This window comes from Lissotriton helveticus, chromosome 5_1, assembly GCF_964261635.1.
Source record: "Lissotriton helveticus chromosome 5_1, aLisHel1.1, whole genome shotgun sequence".
Classification (NCBI taxonomy): Eukaryota; Metazoa; Chordata; class Amphibia; order Caudata; family Salamandridae; genus Lissotriton; species Lissotriton helveticus.
Genome location: NC_136065.1, coordinates 980,158,356 through 980,172,051, shown reverse-complemented (window position 1 = coordinate 980,172,051; position 13,696 = coordinate 980,158,356). Strand labels below are relative to the sequence as shown.

Here is a 13,696-nt window from a genome sequence, read left to right as displayed (position 1 = left end):
TGCATTGTAGGGGCAAAAGTTATAGTTAACTCAGGTAACTATAACTGCTGAATTTCAGCGGTTTAGTACAAGGGAAATCTGAGCCTAACTGTAAGTCCCCTGCAATCTTTGTTTTTTCAGTGAATTTCTAAGGTTTTTAAATTATTTTTCCTAACTATAACGTCCCTGTAAACTTTTGTTTTTTTAAGTGAATTTCTATGGTTTTTTTAACTAGTAATTGCGTTTCATAGTGGTGAAGAAAGGGGGCTTGGCCTCCAACCAGATATCATGAATCCTGCTGTAAGAGACTTACTGGAATTAACAGGAGGGCTTCTTGGCCCCCAAAGTCCCTCAGCAGCAAAGAGGACTTCATTCCCCAACCCACAGTATGCCAGGAGGTGCATTTGCAGAGTGATGGAGAAAGGAAGTGTGCCTCTGGTTATCTCTCAGCAATCGAACTGTGTGGGACTCATTGGAGGTAACTAGAGGCATTCTTGGACCACAAAGACCATCATCATCCAAGGGATCTCCTACCCCTAACCAGTAGTGCACCAGGAGGCACGTTAGCAGAGTGGTGAAGAAAGGGAGCGTGGCCTCTGAACACCTCTCAGCATTGCCGCTCTGTGGCACTTATTGGAGGTAACAGGAGGGGCTGTTCACTCCCAAGGACCATGAGCAGCCAAGGGGACTTCATCTCCCAACCATTAATGCATTAATGCACCAATAAGCGCATTTGCAGAATGCCAGCGAAACGGGGTGTGACCTCCGATGACCTCTCAGCAATCCCAGTGTGTGGGAGCTACTGGACGTAAGATGAGGGTTGTTGGCCCCCAAGGACCCTCAGCAGTCAAGAGGACTTCATCCCATAGCCAGTACTGTACCAGGAGGCACATTTGCAGAGTGGTGGCTATAGAGGCCCCTAGCATTTAAAAAACAGAAACTGACCAGGATTTGCTTTTGATCTGCAAATCTGGCTGGGAAAAAAAACCAAAGTGTGGGCTCCCGTGCTTTTTTTACTTTAGGACTCTGGGTTGGCCATGTACCTGTGGGAAATTAAAAATAAAGATGAGGGGGCCTGCGTTCCCTCAGCCAAGGGGACCGCAACCTCCCTCGGGCTATTTGAAGTGTGGGGGGCCACCTCCCAGGGGCAATTTGTTTAAAGGGCGTGTGGCCTTGCAGCCACCTACAACCCTTGGGACCACCACCTCCCTCTGGCAATATTTTATTATTATGCATTGGGGCTCTAGCCTCCACATGCAGCCTTGGGGACTGCCACCTCCCCAGGGCTAATTGGCTGACATGCGGGGGCCGCGTGGCCCCTGCAGCCCCAGGATCCCCACCTCCCTGGTCTATATTCAAATAAGATGCATGGGGGCTCTGCCCCCCCACACAGCCCTGGGGACTGCCACCTTCCCAGAGTTACCATACTTAAATGGGGGGTATGCAACCCTCGCTGCTCCGGAGACCACCACCTCCCCGGAGCTATTTTCAAAATGGGATGGGGTCTATGCGGCCCCCCTCTTGAAGGGGTAAATGGCCCTGGGGACCCCCCCCCCAGGGCTGACTCTAGCAATGTCCTGGGGTGCCCACCTTCGGGATATTGTAGTTTGATATAGGATGTTGGGAGCACTGCTCCTGCAATCCTGTAGCAAACAGTGTGCTCTGCTTTAAGCAAGCGAGAGCATTTTGCTCTTGCTTGCTCAAAGCAGATCACACTTCGCTTTTAACACCAAGGGAGCTGCATGTTAGCAGCTCCCTAGCTGCAAAGAGCAATACCGGCTCCCACATAAGGCAGGAGCCGGCTGGGTCCACGGGGGCCTTCAGGCTCCCCGTGTTCCCCCGTGAGAGGCCATGCCCCAGGGGATGGGGTCCCTGCAGCCGAAAATGCCCTGAAGAGTTGGGCAGCAAGGCCCCACTCCCTTTTTACAAAAAACTATAAATGGCCGGGCCCCGGGGGATGGGGTCCCCAAGGCCAAAATCAGCATGGGAAGATGGGCCGCATGACCCTCCTTCACTTTTATTATCATACATGAACAAATACCTAGCCATGGGGATGGGGTCCCCAGGGCCCAAAAGGGTCAAGTGAAGGAGGGCCACGCAGTCCCCCTGCCTTACAAGAAAAATCAAAAGCCAGCAACTCGTCGAAGGCCCCCCTTTCTCTCATACTCTGCATATGCACCTCCTGGCACGCTCTTAATAGGGGATGAAGTCCTGTTTGCTGCTGAAGGGTCCTTAGGGGGCAACTAGCCCACTTGTTACCTCCAATAAGACTCACAGAGTGGGATTGCTGAGAGGTGGTCTCAGGTGATGCCCCATTCTCCACCACTCTGCAAATGAACCTTTTGACACACTGCTGGTGGGGGATGAGGTACCTTTGCCTCCTGAGGGCCTCAGGCCTAAGGTGGACTTCATCCCCCAAGCAGTAGTGCACAAGGAGGTGTGTTTGCAGAGTGGTGGAGAAAGGGGGCGTGGCCTGATATCAGATCTCTGTAATCCTGCTGCATGGAGGTATTAGGACAGGTAGCTGTCCCACAAGGATGTGCTTGGGGGCCAACTACCCCTCCTGTTACCTTTAGTAATTCCCATACAGCAGGATTACTGAGAAGTTGTCAGAGGCCACTACCCCTTTCTCCACCACTCTGCTACCATTCCTGCTGGCGCACCACTAGTTGGGGGATAAAGTCCCCTTGGCTCCGGTGAGACCTTAGGGGCCAGGAAGCCCTCCTGGTACCTCCTGAAATTCCTATGCAGCAGAATTCCTGACAGCTAGTCGGAGGGCCAGCACCTTTTCTCCACCACTCTGCCAACTTGACTGCTAGTTAAAAAACCTTAGAAATTCACAAAAAAACAAATATTGCAGGGACGTTATAGTTAGTAATTAGATTTAAAAAACCTTTGAAATTCACTGAAAAAAATGAAGCTTACAAGGACGTCATAGTTAGCAAATAGAATTTAAAAAAAACTTAGAAATTCATTTAAAAAAAACAAAGGCAATTTTATGTTATTCTAAATGTATTTCTTGTTTGTATTGTACTCTTGTGGTGGTTGATGTACTTTTCACGAATGCTGTCCAAGCATTCTAAATAAAGATTGTATTCATTGATTGCTTGAGTCAACTGTGCCAAGGTAATATCTCAACTTTTTTCTTTACAAATATCAACTTATCATTGAAGATAGTTGTGTTTCATTATTGATAAGTCACTGCACAGTTTTAATGATGATTCTTTTAACTAATGATGTTAAAGGGGATTATAATGAAGCTATGTTACTTTTCATTTTGCTTTTATCCTATTTTTCCCTTTTTACACATTTTTCCACCTTAAAGCCAATTATTTATATGGGATGCCTTGCACAATGTGTTCCTTATATTATTTGATCTAATTTTTGCATTATAGTTGCTTATTCCTATTGGAGATTCATATCATCCAAATACTTAGCAGTGTGGTAGTAGCTGCACTATATTTCTAGGAAGAAAGCTTGTGAGGAATATGATGAATTTATTTTCACAACTCACTGATGTGTATTTTTGGAATGTTATTCACATATTTAACATATACTATCAGAAAATGTATATATGAAAATCTTAGTGATATGAAATTGTAAGCCTTTTGTTGACTTAGTTTAATTTGTGATTGAACATGGTTAGTTCATCTGGTGATCCTTACCACTAGATTGGTTCCCAATGTCCCAGGTCCAATTGCTGATTTTGTCATTTAGTAAAGGGTTACCAAATAAGTGTCATTTTTCAAATTAATACCTATACATATCAGAATTCAACTGGGCTCGCATTAGATCCAATAACTGTGTACAACATCTACAGATACTAGACATATTCATTTCTGAAATAGAAATACTTTATTGTGAATTACAGACTCATTTCAAAAGGTGTTATTGGGTTGAAATATCACCTATTTTAGAAGGATTTATGCTATACTTTAAATTTATGCAAAGGAGATTGAATAAGAAATTCAATATCAACAATGCTTGCGTGCTCAGCTGGATGCTTGGGATCTGTATGAATTTTTCAAATTAGATAGAGGGCAGTAATAATTGTATGTAGATTAATTAGATATTGTTGACTCTTCTCACTTATTCAGCTACTATTCACTACTTCTCTATGAAGTTACTCTAATTAGTTTTGTAATCTAGATGTTGGATTATTGGAAAGTGTCACATATGTAGCTTCATCTTCAAGTTATATTATTGCTTTATTGCAGTAGTCTGATGTATCGATTATAACTAGTACCCCAGCTTTATCCAATTGTTTGATTATTATTTGTGTATACCTAAACATCTCTCACTTACAAACTACTATTGCCATGTTTTATTGTTTGCAAACTCATTGGTAGGGCGAAGGATTAAGGAATGTGGGAACAGGAAAAAAGTATATAAACTCAGTTATTGGGAATCTTGATTGCATAGACATCAGTGTATTGATTTTATGTCATCATATCTTGTTTATCTGATGTAGAAGCTAAAGCACTTTGGCAAGAAATACTCAAGACAATATGTAAGTATATATTAGTTACGGTGAGAAAATATAGCAATGTTTTGGGATTTATTGTGTTGTGAATGTTGAACATGAATATGACAATACAACTGGTTTATATATGCATATTTAAAATATGGGAATTGCCCTATTAGGTTTTGGTTATCCTTGTAAATTGAGTTATTCCTTTACGGAAATCCAGAAGGGGGTGAGCTGAGAAACACAGTGTGATTCTACAGGAAGATAGTTGCTGAGCAGGGACCCCTGAAATCAGAAGGACCAAAAGCTTGTTGGTTCATTTGGAGATTTGAATGTGACCACACATTTAAGGATGGCTGAGAACAACTTTTAAGTTGGAACATATGAGCTCAGTATTAAAGAGATGTAGATGGTGGTGAATCCATTTATCAATTTGAAAAAAAATATCATTAGCTTGCAAAGAGCTCCATTCCTAACTGGCAGTCAGGCAGCCTGGTGATATTGGCCAGAAGTACAAGTTTGTATGGAACGATTGTAAAAGGTCTTCGGGGCAATGTTGGAAATCTTGACCAAAGGGGCACAGAAGTAAAAGGATAGGCATAGCAGGGGACTTTTACAGTCCTAACGTTTACTAAGGTAAGAGAGAGTTTATTGGTATCTTGACTGTGTGGAAGCAAATGTATAGATTAGTGATACAAATCTTCAGTGGCTGAAATCTGGCTTTTGCAACTGAGCAAGAGGCCTGCTCCATAGATCACTCTCCTTGACCAGAGCTGACAACAGTGGTGCGCAAAAGTTTCCACTGGTGCCTATCATATCTAGGCACCACCCATGATGCAGACACAGGGCCTCCCCCTTTGAGCGGGGTCCCATGCTGAGATAAGTGCCCCACGCTACAGGGAAGGGAAAGCCACTGCATACCTGCCCCTCTTCCTATGCTCAGTGATATGGAAACATGGTGTTACTGCTAGGGGGATGGTAAGATGCTGAATCCGCCTCTCCAGACACCGTTAGTGCTCCATGTGCATGGTCAGCATGCAGCCCGAGAGGAGAAGTGGAGGTGGCTACTGGGATTGCTGATGCCAACCAGGAGTGGATTGAGCTGGTCGTGTCAACTGAGAAACTGTCACAGTTGAAGGCCACAGGTACTTAGGAAGAAGGCAATCGCTGCTTTCTCAGAGGCCTCAGTTCGTTGGGGAGACATCAGTGTCCAGTTTTACACAGAGCATGTCAAGGCCCCAGATCTGTCCTTCAGGGAGCCCTGGGACTTAGTCGACCCCGGGCCCTGGGAGCTCTGCAGGTGGTGTTGAAATACATTAAGACGGATGCTCTTGCTTGACCTGGGACTGGGCTACATGACAGAGAGCCGGCAGGGCTGCCGGCCACATGATTTTTGTATATGAACCACTAGGTGCCACTTGCATGGCGATGGCGACTTCTAGATTCTCTGTCTCCTTGATTTGAATGCACTAGGTTTGGCACTACAGGATGTCTCTCCACTCCAAGTGCCTTTTGCTGGAACCCTGGACAAGCATAGGCGACCTGAGTGGGCGTGTTGCTGATACTAACCCAGTTTGGTGTTAAGAGCCTTTTTAGTTCCCTCTGGTGGTGTGCTCGGGCTTTTTTGCTACATGCTAGAGCTGACTGAACAGTGTATCAACTCTCCAACATTTACAATACTCCTGTCCCTGCGGACAGGTCCCCACTACCTGGCTCCAGCCACAGAGCTCTTTCTTCTGTCATGCTGCTGACTAGTCCGCCCAATTGGTCCAAGGGTTGGACAGCCAAATGCTAAAGTTAGATTGCTACATGTTTTTATGGAAGTCGAAAAACCCCAGCGGGACGAGCCAGAAGGTTGTAGCCGGAGACAGTCCAGGAGACAGGATACCCCTCTGGTGAAGGACCGTTGAACAGGATTTGCTGCTGCGGAGAAGAAAGTAGCAGGAGATGCCAAAAAATCAATCCAACTGGCAAAGCTCCTCGGTGAATAGATGAGCAGGTTCTCCCGGTCGCCTTCTGGTTTACAGAGCAGTTGTTTGCAAATCCTCAGTTTTGAGGTTTGGTCGTCTGGGCACTGTTTACACCACAACCAAGGGACCAGGACTGGTGGAACACCATTTGAGAGTTCAGGACTCACATACACTGGGTCCAGGTGCAGGTTTAAGATGGGGAGCCTTTTGTGCTCCTGTGGCTATGGACAGGAGGCCAGAAACGAACCCTTGGAGTCACGCTTGTCCTGAGTACAGGGGAAGACACAGGGCTCAACAGCAGGGCTGGCCTCCGAGGGTGCAAGGCAGGCTCCAGGCAGAAAAGCAGTCCTATCAAGTATAGCAAAACAGTCTAGCACAGTGCACAGCAGGTTACAGCAATAAGCAGTCCTCTGAGAGTACTTTCGCAGGTCCAGGATTGAACTTAAGAGAGGGTGTGACAGACCAATTTTGTCATTAAACATCTGACTTTACCATGAAAGAGGATTTTTCATTACTAGGTTATAGAAACCAAACATGAACTGGCTACCTGGCCCCAGTCAAACATTAGCATTAATTAGATGTAATAAGGTAACCCAATGTTAATCTAAAACACAGGTAGCCTCACGGAAGTGAAAAACAAATTTAGGAGTTTTCCACATCTAGGACATGTAAAATGTAAAGGTACATGTCCAACTTTTTAATTACACAATGTGCCCTACCCTATGAGCTAGCTAGGGCCTACTTTAGGGGTGGCATTTGTTTTAAAAGGGAGGTTTAAGGCCCGGCAAAGGGATTATATTGCCAAGTTGAATTGGCAGTTTAAAATTGCATTAATTTTGCAATGGCAGACTGGGGAATTGTTTTAAAGTGCTACCTAAATAATGGCACTCTAAGTGTTGCAGGTCAACTAGCAGGGCCTGGGTATATGGTATATGTTCAACTTGGCATCTATTTATGTGGTTTCCCCTGACTTTTTGCTTTCTGACCTGTTTTGACTGTGCGCTGACCTTTATTTTTTGCTGGCTTTAGCATCTTTTCACTGCTTCCCAGTGCTAAAGTGCATGTGCCGTCTGTCTAAATTGTAATGGCATTGTAATGGCAATGGGTTTCTCCATGATTGGATATTTGATTTACTGATACGTCCCTAGTCCCTAGTACATTGCACTACATGTGCCCATGGCCTGTAAACCAAAGGCTACTAGTTGGCCTGCATCACATATTGTTCCACCCAAATAAGTAGTCCTTCAAATATGTCTCATGCTTGCCACTGCAAAGCCTGTGTGTGCAGTTTTAAACTGACATTCCGACCTGACAAGATCACATACTTGTTAGGCATAAACCTTTTATTACACATAAGCAACCACTAGAGTGGGCCCTGGACAGGGTGCAGTGTACTTAAAAGGCAGGACATGTATGTTTTACATGTCCTAGTAGTGAAATACTGTTACATTTGTTTCACTAAAATGTAACTTTCAATTGGTGAATATAGGAAAAGTAATTTTGGTGTTTCTGGACTCACATTTTAAAAACACATATTTTAGTGAAGTTAGTTGTTAAATTGCAGGTCTGTAAACGCCACTTTTAGAAATTTGCCATTTTCTTACTTTAACCATTCTGTGCCTTGTGCCCGTCTCTGGAATAAACATTTGGGTTGGGTGACAGCTGTAGTTTGTGCATTTCCTCTAGATAGTCACACAAAAAGGGAGGCGAGGTGTGCCACTCACATCCTGAAGGCCCATCGCCAGGCTGATGGGTCTTCCTGAGCTAAAGTGAGAGGCAGGAGCAGACACATGTACCTGGATAGGACTGTGCATGTCCCCACACCAAGGGTTTCATACCCCCTGTAGTGAGTCTGGGGCCAGGGAAGGAAGGGCATGGTCTTGTGCACTACAAAGTTCTTTCTTTGAAGTCTCCCCACTTCAAAGGCTAAAATGGGTATAAGTAATGGTCCTCTGACATCATATACTCAGAATACTTCTTTAACTGAAGACATTCTACCAGGAAGAAGAGCTATTGTGTTGCCAGGAGAGACTGGCACTTTGCTACTTGCTTTGCTGAGTTGACCTCCTGCTGGCTGCTTCTTTTCTGGGGGAGAAAAAGGTCTGGAGTTGACTCTCTACATCCTTCATCTCTAAAGATACTCCAAGAGCTTTTTGTGCTTGCTTCCTTTTTCTGAATTCTCAGGGTTATTAAAACTTTATCTGCATCTTGCTACCAATTCCTGGGCTTCTCTATTGTGAGCCCAGCTCTGCCAAGGGGCACCAAATCCAGTCGTTACCCTTGGAAGTGAGTGTTTGGCGCTGCAATCCCAGCAACAAACACATCAACCCTAACAGGTTGATTTGAACCAGCGCATTCCTCTGCAAAATTGATAAATCACCGTTTATTTTATTTTATTTTATATTCTTGTATAGCGCCTGAATAGACCCCCAAAGGGGTATCTCCGCGCTTTGCCAGTAAGAATATAGCTCCAGATGGTCTTATTCAAAAGGGATAGTACATCTTACAAGGGAAGAAATTAGTTGCTGGTAAATAAGTGTGTTTTTAGGGTCTTCCGGAAAGTCAGGTGACTAGTGAGTGATCTCAACTCAAGAGGTAGAGAGTTCCAGAGCACTGGTCCCCCATGAGCCAGCGCTCGGCCTCCTTGTCTAGACTTCTTTATTCTAGGTATCTGCAGTAGCTGTTGATTGCTAGAACGCAGAGAGCGCCCAGGAACGTGTGGCTGAAAGATTTTGGCCAAATATTTTGGGCCTTCGCCTATCACACTTTTGTGAATGGTACATAGAGTCTTAAACTGTACTCGTTTCCTCACCGGTAACCAGTGGAGTCTAGTCAGCAGGGGGCGGGAAGGAGTCCTAGGGGGAACATTCAGGACTGTCCTTGCTGCCGTATTTTGGATTACTTGTAACTTATTAAGTTGTCCTTCGTTGGCTCCTAAAAGAAGACCGTTACAGTAATCCACTCTGCTGATGACTAGCGCCTGCACAAGTGTTTTCCTGTGGCAATCTGGCAGATAGGGAAACACTCTTCTTAGCATCCCAATTGCCCGAAAGCAGGTACCAGCCACCTGGTTTACGTGATCTTTAAAAGTGAGTGTCTGATCTAGTAACACTCCCAAGTTTTTTACCGTACTCTTAGGGCTGGGAACAGGACCTAATTCTGAGGGCCACCATTCAGGTGACCAGTGTGTTGCCGCTTGTCCAAACAACATGACCTCTGTTTTCCCTACGTTGCATTGAAGACAGTTTGATGACATCCACTCTGATATTGCTCTCATTCCATCTGCAAATGATCTTTTTATTGCAGGGGTCAGACTTTTAAAAGGAAAGAGGAGTTGGGTGTCATCGGCGTACGACACCGGGGTAAACCCAAATGATCTTGCTAAGTTGGCCAAGGGGGCCACATACACATTGAAAAGTGTTGGGCTTAAACATGAGCCCTGTGGCACTCCCTTGTTGAGCTCCCTATAGGTGGATTTGTGGGAGCCCAGCCAAACTTCTTGGGAGCGACCAGATAGAAAACTTTTCATCCATGACAGAGCCACTCCTTCCAAACCTACGTCCTTTAAACGATCGAGGAGCACCGCGTGAGACACCGTATCAAAAGCGGCAGAGAGATCCAACAGCACCAGAATCATAGAACTGCCCTCATCCAGTGCCATTTTGATGTTATTGGTCACTGTCTGGAGGGCTGATTCGGTGCTGTGGTTAGGCCTGAACCCAGATTGCGAGTAGTCCAGGCCCTCCGTCGCTTCTAGATGTCCTGATAGATAGGTGTTCACGTGCTTCTCTGCTATTTTGCCGATGTAAGGCAGAAGTGAAATAGGACGCAGGTTTGAGAGGTCTGTCCATGGAGAAGCCGCTTTTTTCCTGATTGGGTTTACCACCGCTCTTTTCCAGTCTGCCGGGACCTGTCCTTTCATGAGGGAGATGTTAATAACACTCTGTATGGAGGGTCCCAAGAGAGAAATCAGAGGGGCAACCATCTTGGCAGGGAGGAGGTCATATGGATATCCAGATTTAATATGGGCGATAAGGGAAAGGAGCTCTGCATTGTCAATTGGAGGAATAGATAGCAGCGGATGTTTGTTGTGCTTTGGCAGGATCGGGGGTAGGGGCTTATCGATATCACCCATGTTGTTCTTAGCTGCCACTATTCTTTCATAGATAGTATTTATTTTTTCCTCGAAGAATAGCGTGATTTCATCGCATAGAGTCTGCGAAAAATCGTCAGAGCTCTCACATGCGGCGGGTTTTATAAAATTCTGCAGAATTTTAAAAAGCTCTTTGGGACAGTTACCCGCTTCTGCTAATTGTTGCATCTCCTGCTTAGAGGAAGGATACTGTTTATGTGATTTTAAAGGGGCTAAGATGTCAATGGCTCGCTTAATTGAATCATTAAGTTTAGCCAACGCTATATCTGCTGTGTCTTCTGCCAATATGGCAGGTTGTATCCAAATTTCCTGTAGTTTATTGACTGAGATTTTATGCCATTGACGGCGCCAGGTAGGAGGAGATGGTGCTTTATTGGTGGATCTTTTTGGAATCAGTAAGTTAAATTCTAACAAGAAATGGTCCGTCCAAAGAATCTCTCTTGCTGAAAGACAGGTTAATTTAGTGCAGTTGGAAAAAACTAAATCTAGCGTGTGGCCGCCCCTATGTGTGGGTCCTTTATTTTGTAATTCTAGACCTAAATTTGATAGATCCGTAACTAGGGAAATGGATTCGGATAGTTCTGGCTGATCTACATGGATGTTAAAATCTCCCAAGAGAATAAAGTCTTCTTTAGATTTAAGACAGGGAGCTAAAAGCTCTTGAAGAGTGAGCGCAAAATCAGGGTTTGATCCTGGTGGACGATAAGCCAGAGCGCCTTTCCAGGAAGTGTGGCTAGTTAGGTCGATTTTAAAGATCATGATTTCTAGTTGTAGACTTCGATGTTGCTCGAGTATTGTGACCTTTATCTCGTCCTTATGTATTATGGCCAAACCACCACCTGTTTTCACTTCTCTGTCTAGGTGTTTAAACTTATATCCAGATGGGATCCCCATTGCTATGGCTGTGATTGTATGGGGCTTCATCCATGTTTCGGTGAGGAAACATATATCCGGCTGAATAGTGTTAACTAAATCCCAAACCTGGTGCTGGTGTTTGGGTAGGGATCGTACATTTAGGAGGAAGCTCTTTAATCCATCTGAGGGAGTGTTTGCCTCTGATTGGGTAATACTAGTGATTGATTGACGTCGACACTGAAGACATGAGAAGCCTCCCTCAACTGTCTGCCAGGGTATTTTAGTGCAGCATTCAATTGGTGGCTTGTGATCCCGTAGTGTTTGGGCGGAATATGTTATATATTGTTTGCTCATACCTGTTAGAGCTGGGCGGGCTGAGACAGAGTCCATGGCCCCTGTGCCCCATCCTGTCGCGGACGGGCGCAGACGGGCAGCTCTTTGGCGGGTCTTAGGCGGGGCTGCGCGCGATCTCTGCGCGCTCAAGAAAGTGCAAGGGCTAAATAGCCCTGTGTGCAGCCACTAGAGCGCTAACCGCTCCTAGTGGGACCGGAAGTGACGCAAATGCCTACCACCCCCTAGCAACAATGGGAGGTGGGAGGCGGCTACCAGCGCTATGGCGCGACAATAGAGGCACAGGAGTGTGGTCTAAGGCAAGTGTTGGTGCAGAGTAATGCGGGAAATGCGATTTTCAATTTTAAGTGAAACACAATATTTAAAAGCACAGTCTACATTCAATTCTAAAAACGATTCAATCGCTATGGCGTTTTTTTTAAAAATACCCTCAGGAGCGAGGCTGACCGGCAAGCGGGTTGGAGACACTGCCACCGTCTCCTTCCCGCAGCGAGCTCCTCCAGTGCTCCGCCTAAATAGCCCTGTGTGCAGCCACTAGAGCGCTAACCGCTCCTAGTGGGACCGGAAGTGCCGCAAATGCCTACCACCCCCTAGCAACAATGGGAGGTGGGAGGCGACTACCAGCGCTATGGCGCGACAATAGAGGCACAGGAGTGTGGTCTAAGGCATGTGTTGGTGCAGAGTAATGCGGGAAATGCGATTTTCAATTTTAAGTGAAACACAATATTTAAAAGCACAGTCTACATTCAATTCTAAAAACGATTCAATCGCTATGGCGTTTTTTTTTAAAAATACCCTCAGGAGCGAGGCTGACCGGAAAGCGGGTTGGAGACACTGCCACCGTCTCCTTCCCGCAGCGAGCTCCTCCAGTGCTCCGCCTAAATAGCCCTGTGTGCAGCCACTAGAGCGCTAACCGCTCCTAGTGGGACCGGAAGTGCCGCAAATGCCTACCACCCCCTAGCAACAATGGGAGGTGGGAGGCGGCTACCAGCGCTATGGCGCGACAATAGAGGCACAGGAGTGTGGTCTAAGGCAAGTGTTGGTGCAGAGTAATGCGGGAAATGCGATTTTCAATTTTAAGTGAAACACAATATTTAAAAGCACAGTCTACATTCAATTCTAAAAACGATTCAATCGCTATGGCGTTTTTTTTAAAAATACCCTCAGGAGCGAGGCTGACCGGCAAGCGGGTTGGAGACACTGCCACCGTCTCCTTCCCGCTTCCTACAATGAAGCCGTGGACACTGTTTGCCGACTGCACAAAGCAACAACTATGACGTACAATGAAGCCCCAACTTTGCAGAATGCAGTGCCACTGCATCACTGCTACTGCACGATTCTCGGACACCACATCGCCGATGTCTGCGATGCACCAATGCATCACTTGAGTGCTCCATGCACTGCCTGAAGGCCAGCGGTTCAACATAGATGTATCAGCCTGAAACAAATCGCTGGTTCCGAGTGGAACCCAACAGGGAACACAGCAGATCACAAAAGAAGGCAGTTAACCTTTTATCATGCAGAAATAAGGACACTATGAGGATACTTAGCACCCACTAGAATTGGAATAAAGGAAAAAGTCACCTGTTCCTTTGAGGAATTTACCCAACCCTGAGGAAGTCCTATTGGACGAAACGTGTTGACTGGGCGGATGTACGCATGTTATCTAAAACTGTAATAAAGTGAAATTGGAGACAGATGTACAAAGACTCCCTGTTCAATAAATTTGGATTTGTTGGACTTGATACTGACTGTATATTACAATTGGATGTAATATAAGTATATGCTCCTTTTCATCTTGTGTTTATGAATATGTTTGCAACACTTCAAACTTTAAAACAGTGAAAACACCATACAAAAAGATAAGTTAGAAAAATAACTATGAATTATTTTGATAAATAAAACAAGACTAACATGACA

At 45.3% G+C, this 13,696-nt stretch overlaps 1 protein-coding gene across 3 annotated transcripts in view; it reads left to right on the top strand.

Moving 5' to 3' along the window:
- The window catches only part of LOC144755038 (uncharacterized), a 446,749-nt gene that overhangs the window by 254,599 nt on the left and 178,454 nt on the right, over window positions 1-13,696 (top strand). For 2 of the 3 annotated variants that reach the window (XM_078643489.1, XM_078643490.1), the window contains exon 6: window positions 4,451-4,489. The exons of the other annotated variant lie outside the window; for it this stretch is intronic. In XM_078643489.1, coding sequence (XP_078499615.1) covers window positions 4,451-4,489 — 39 coding nt within the window. The remainder of the gene's footprint in view (window positions 1-4,450; window positions 4,490-13,696) is intronic. 3 annotated transcript variants of the gene reach the window in all.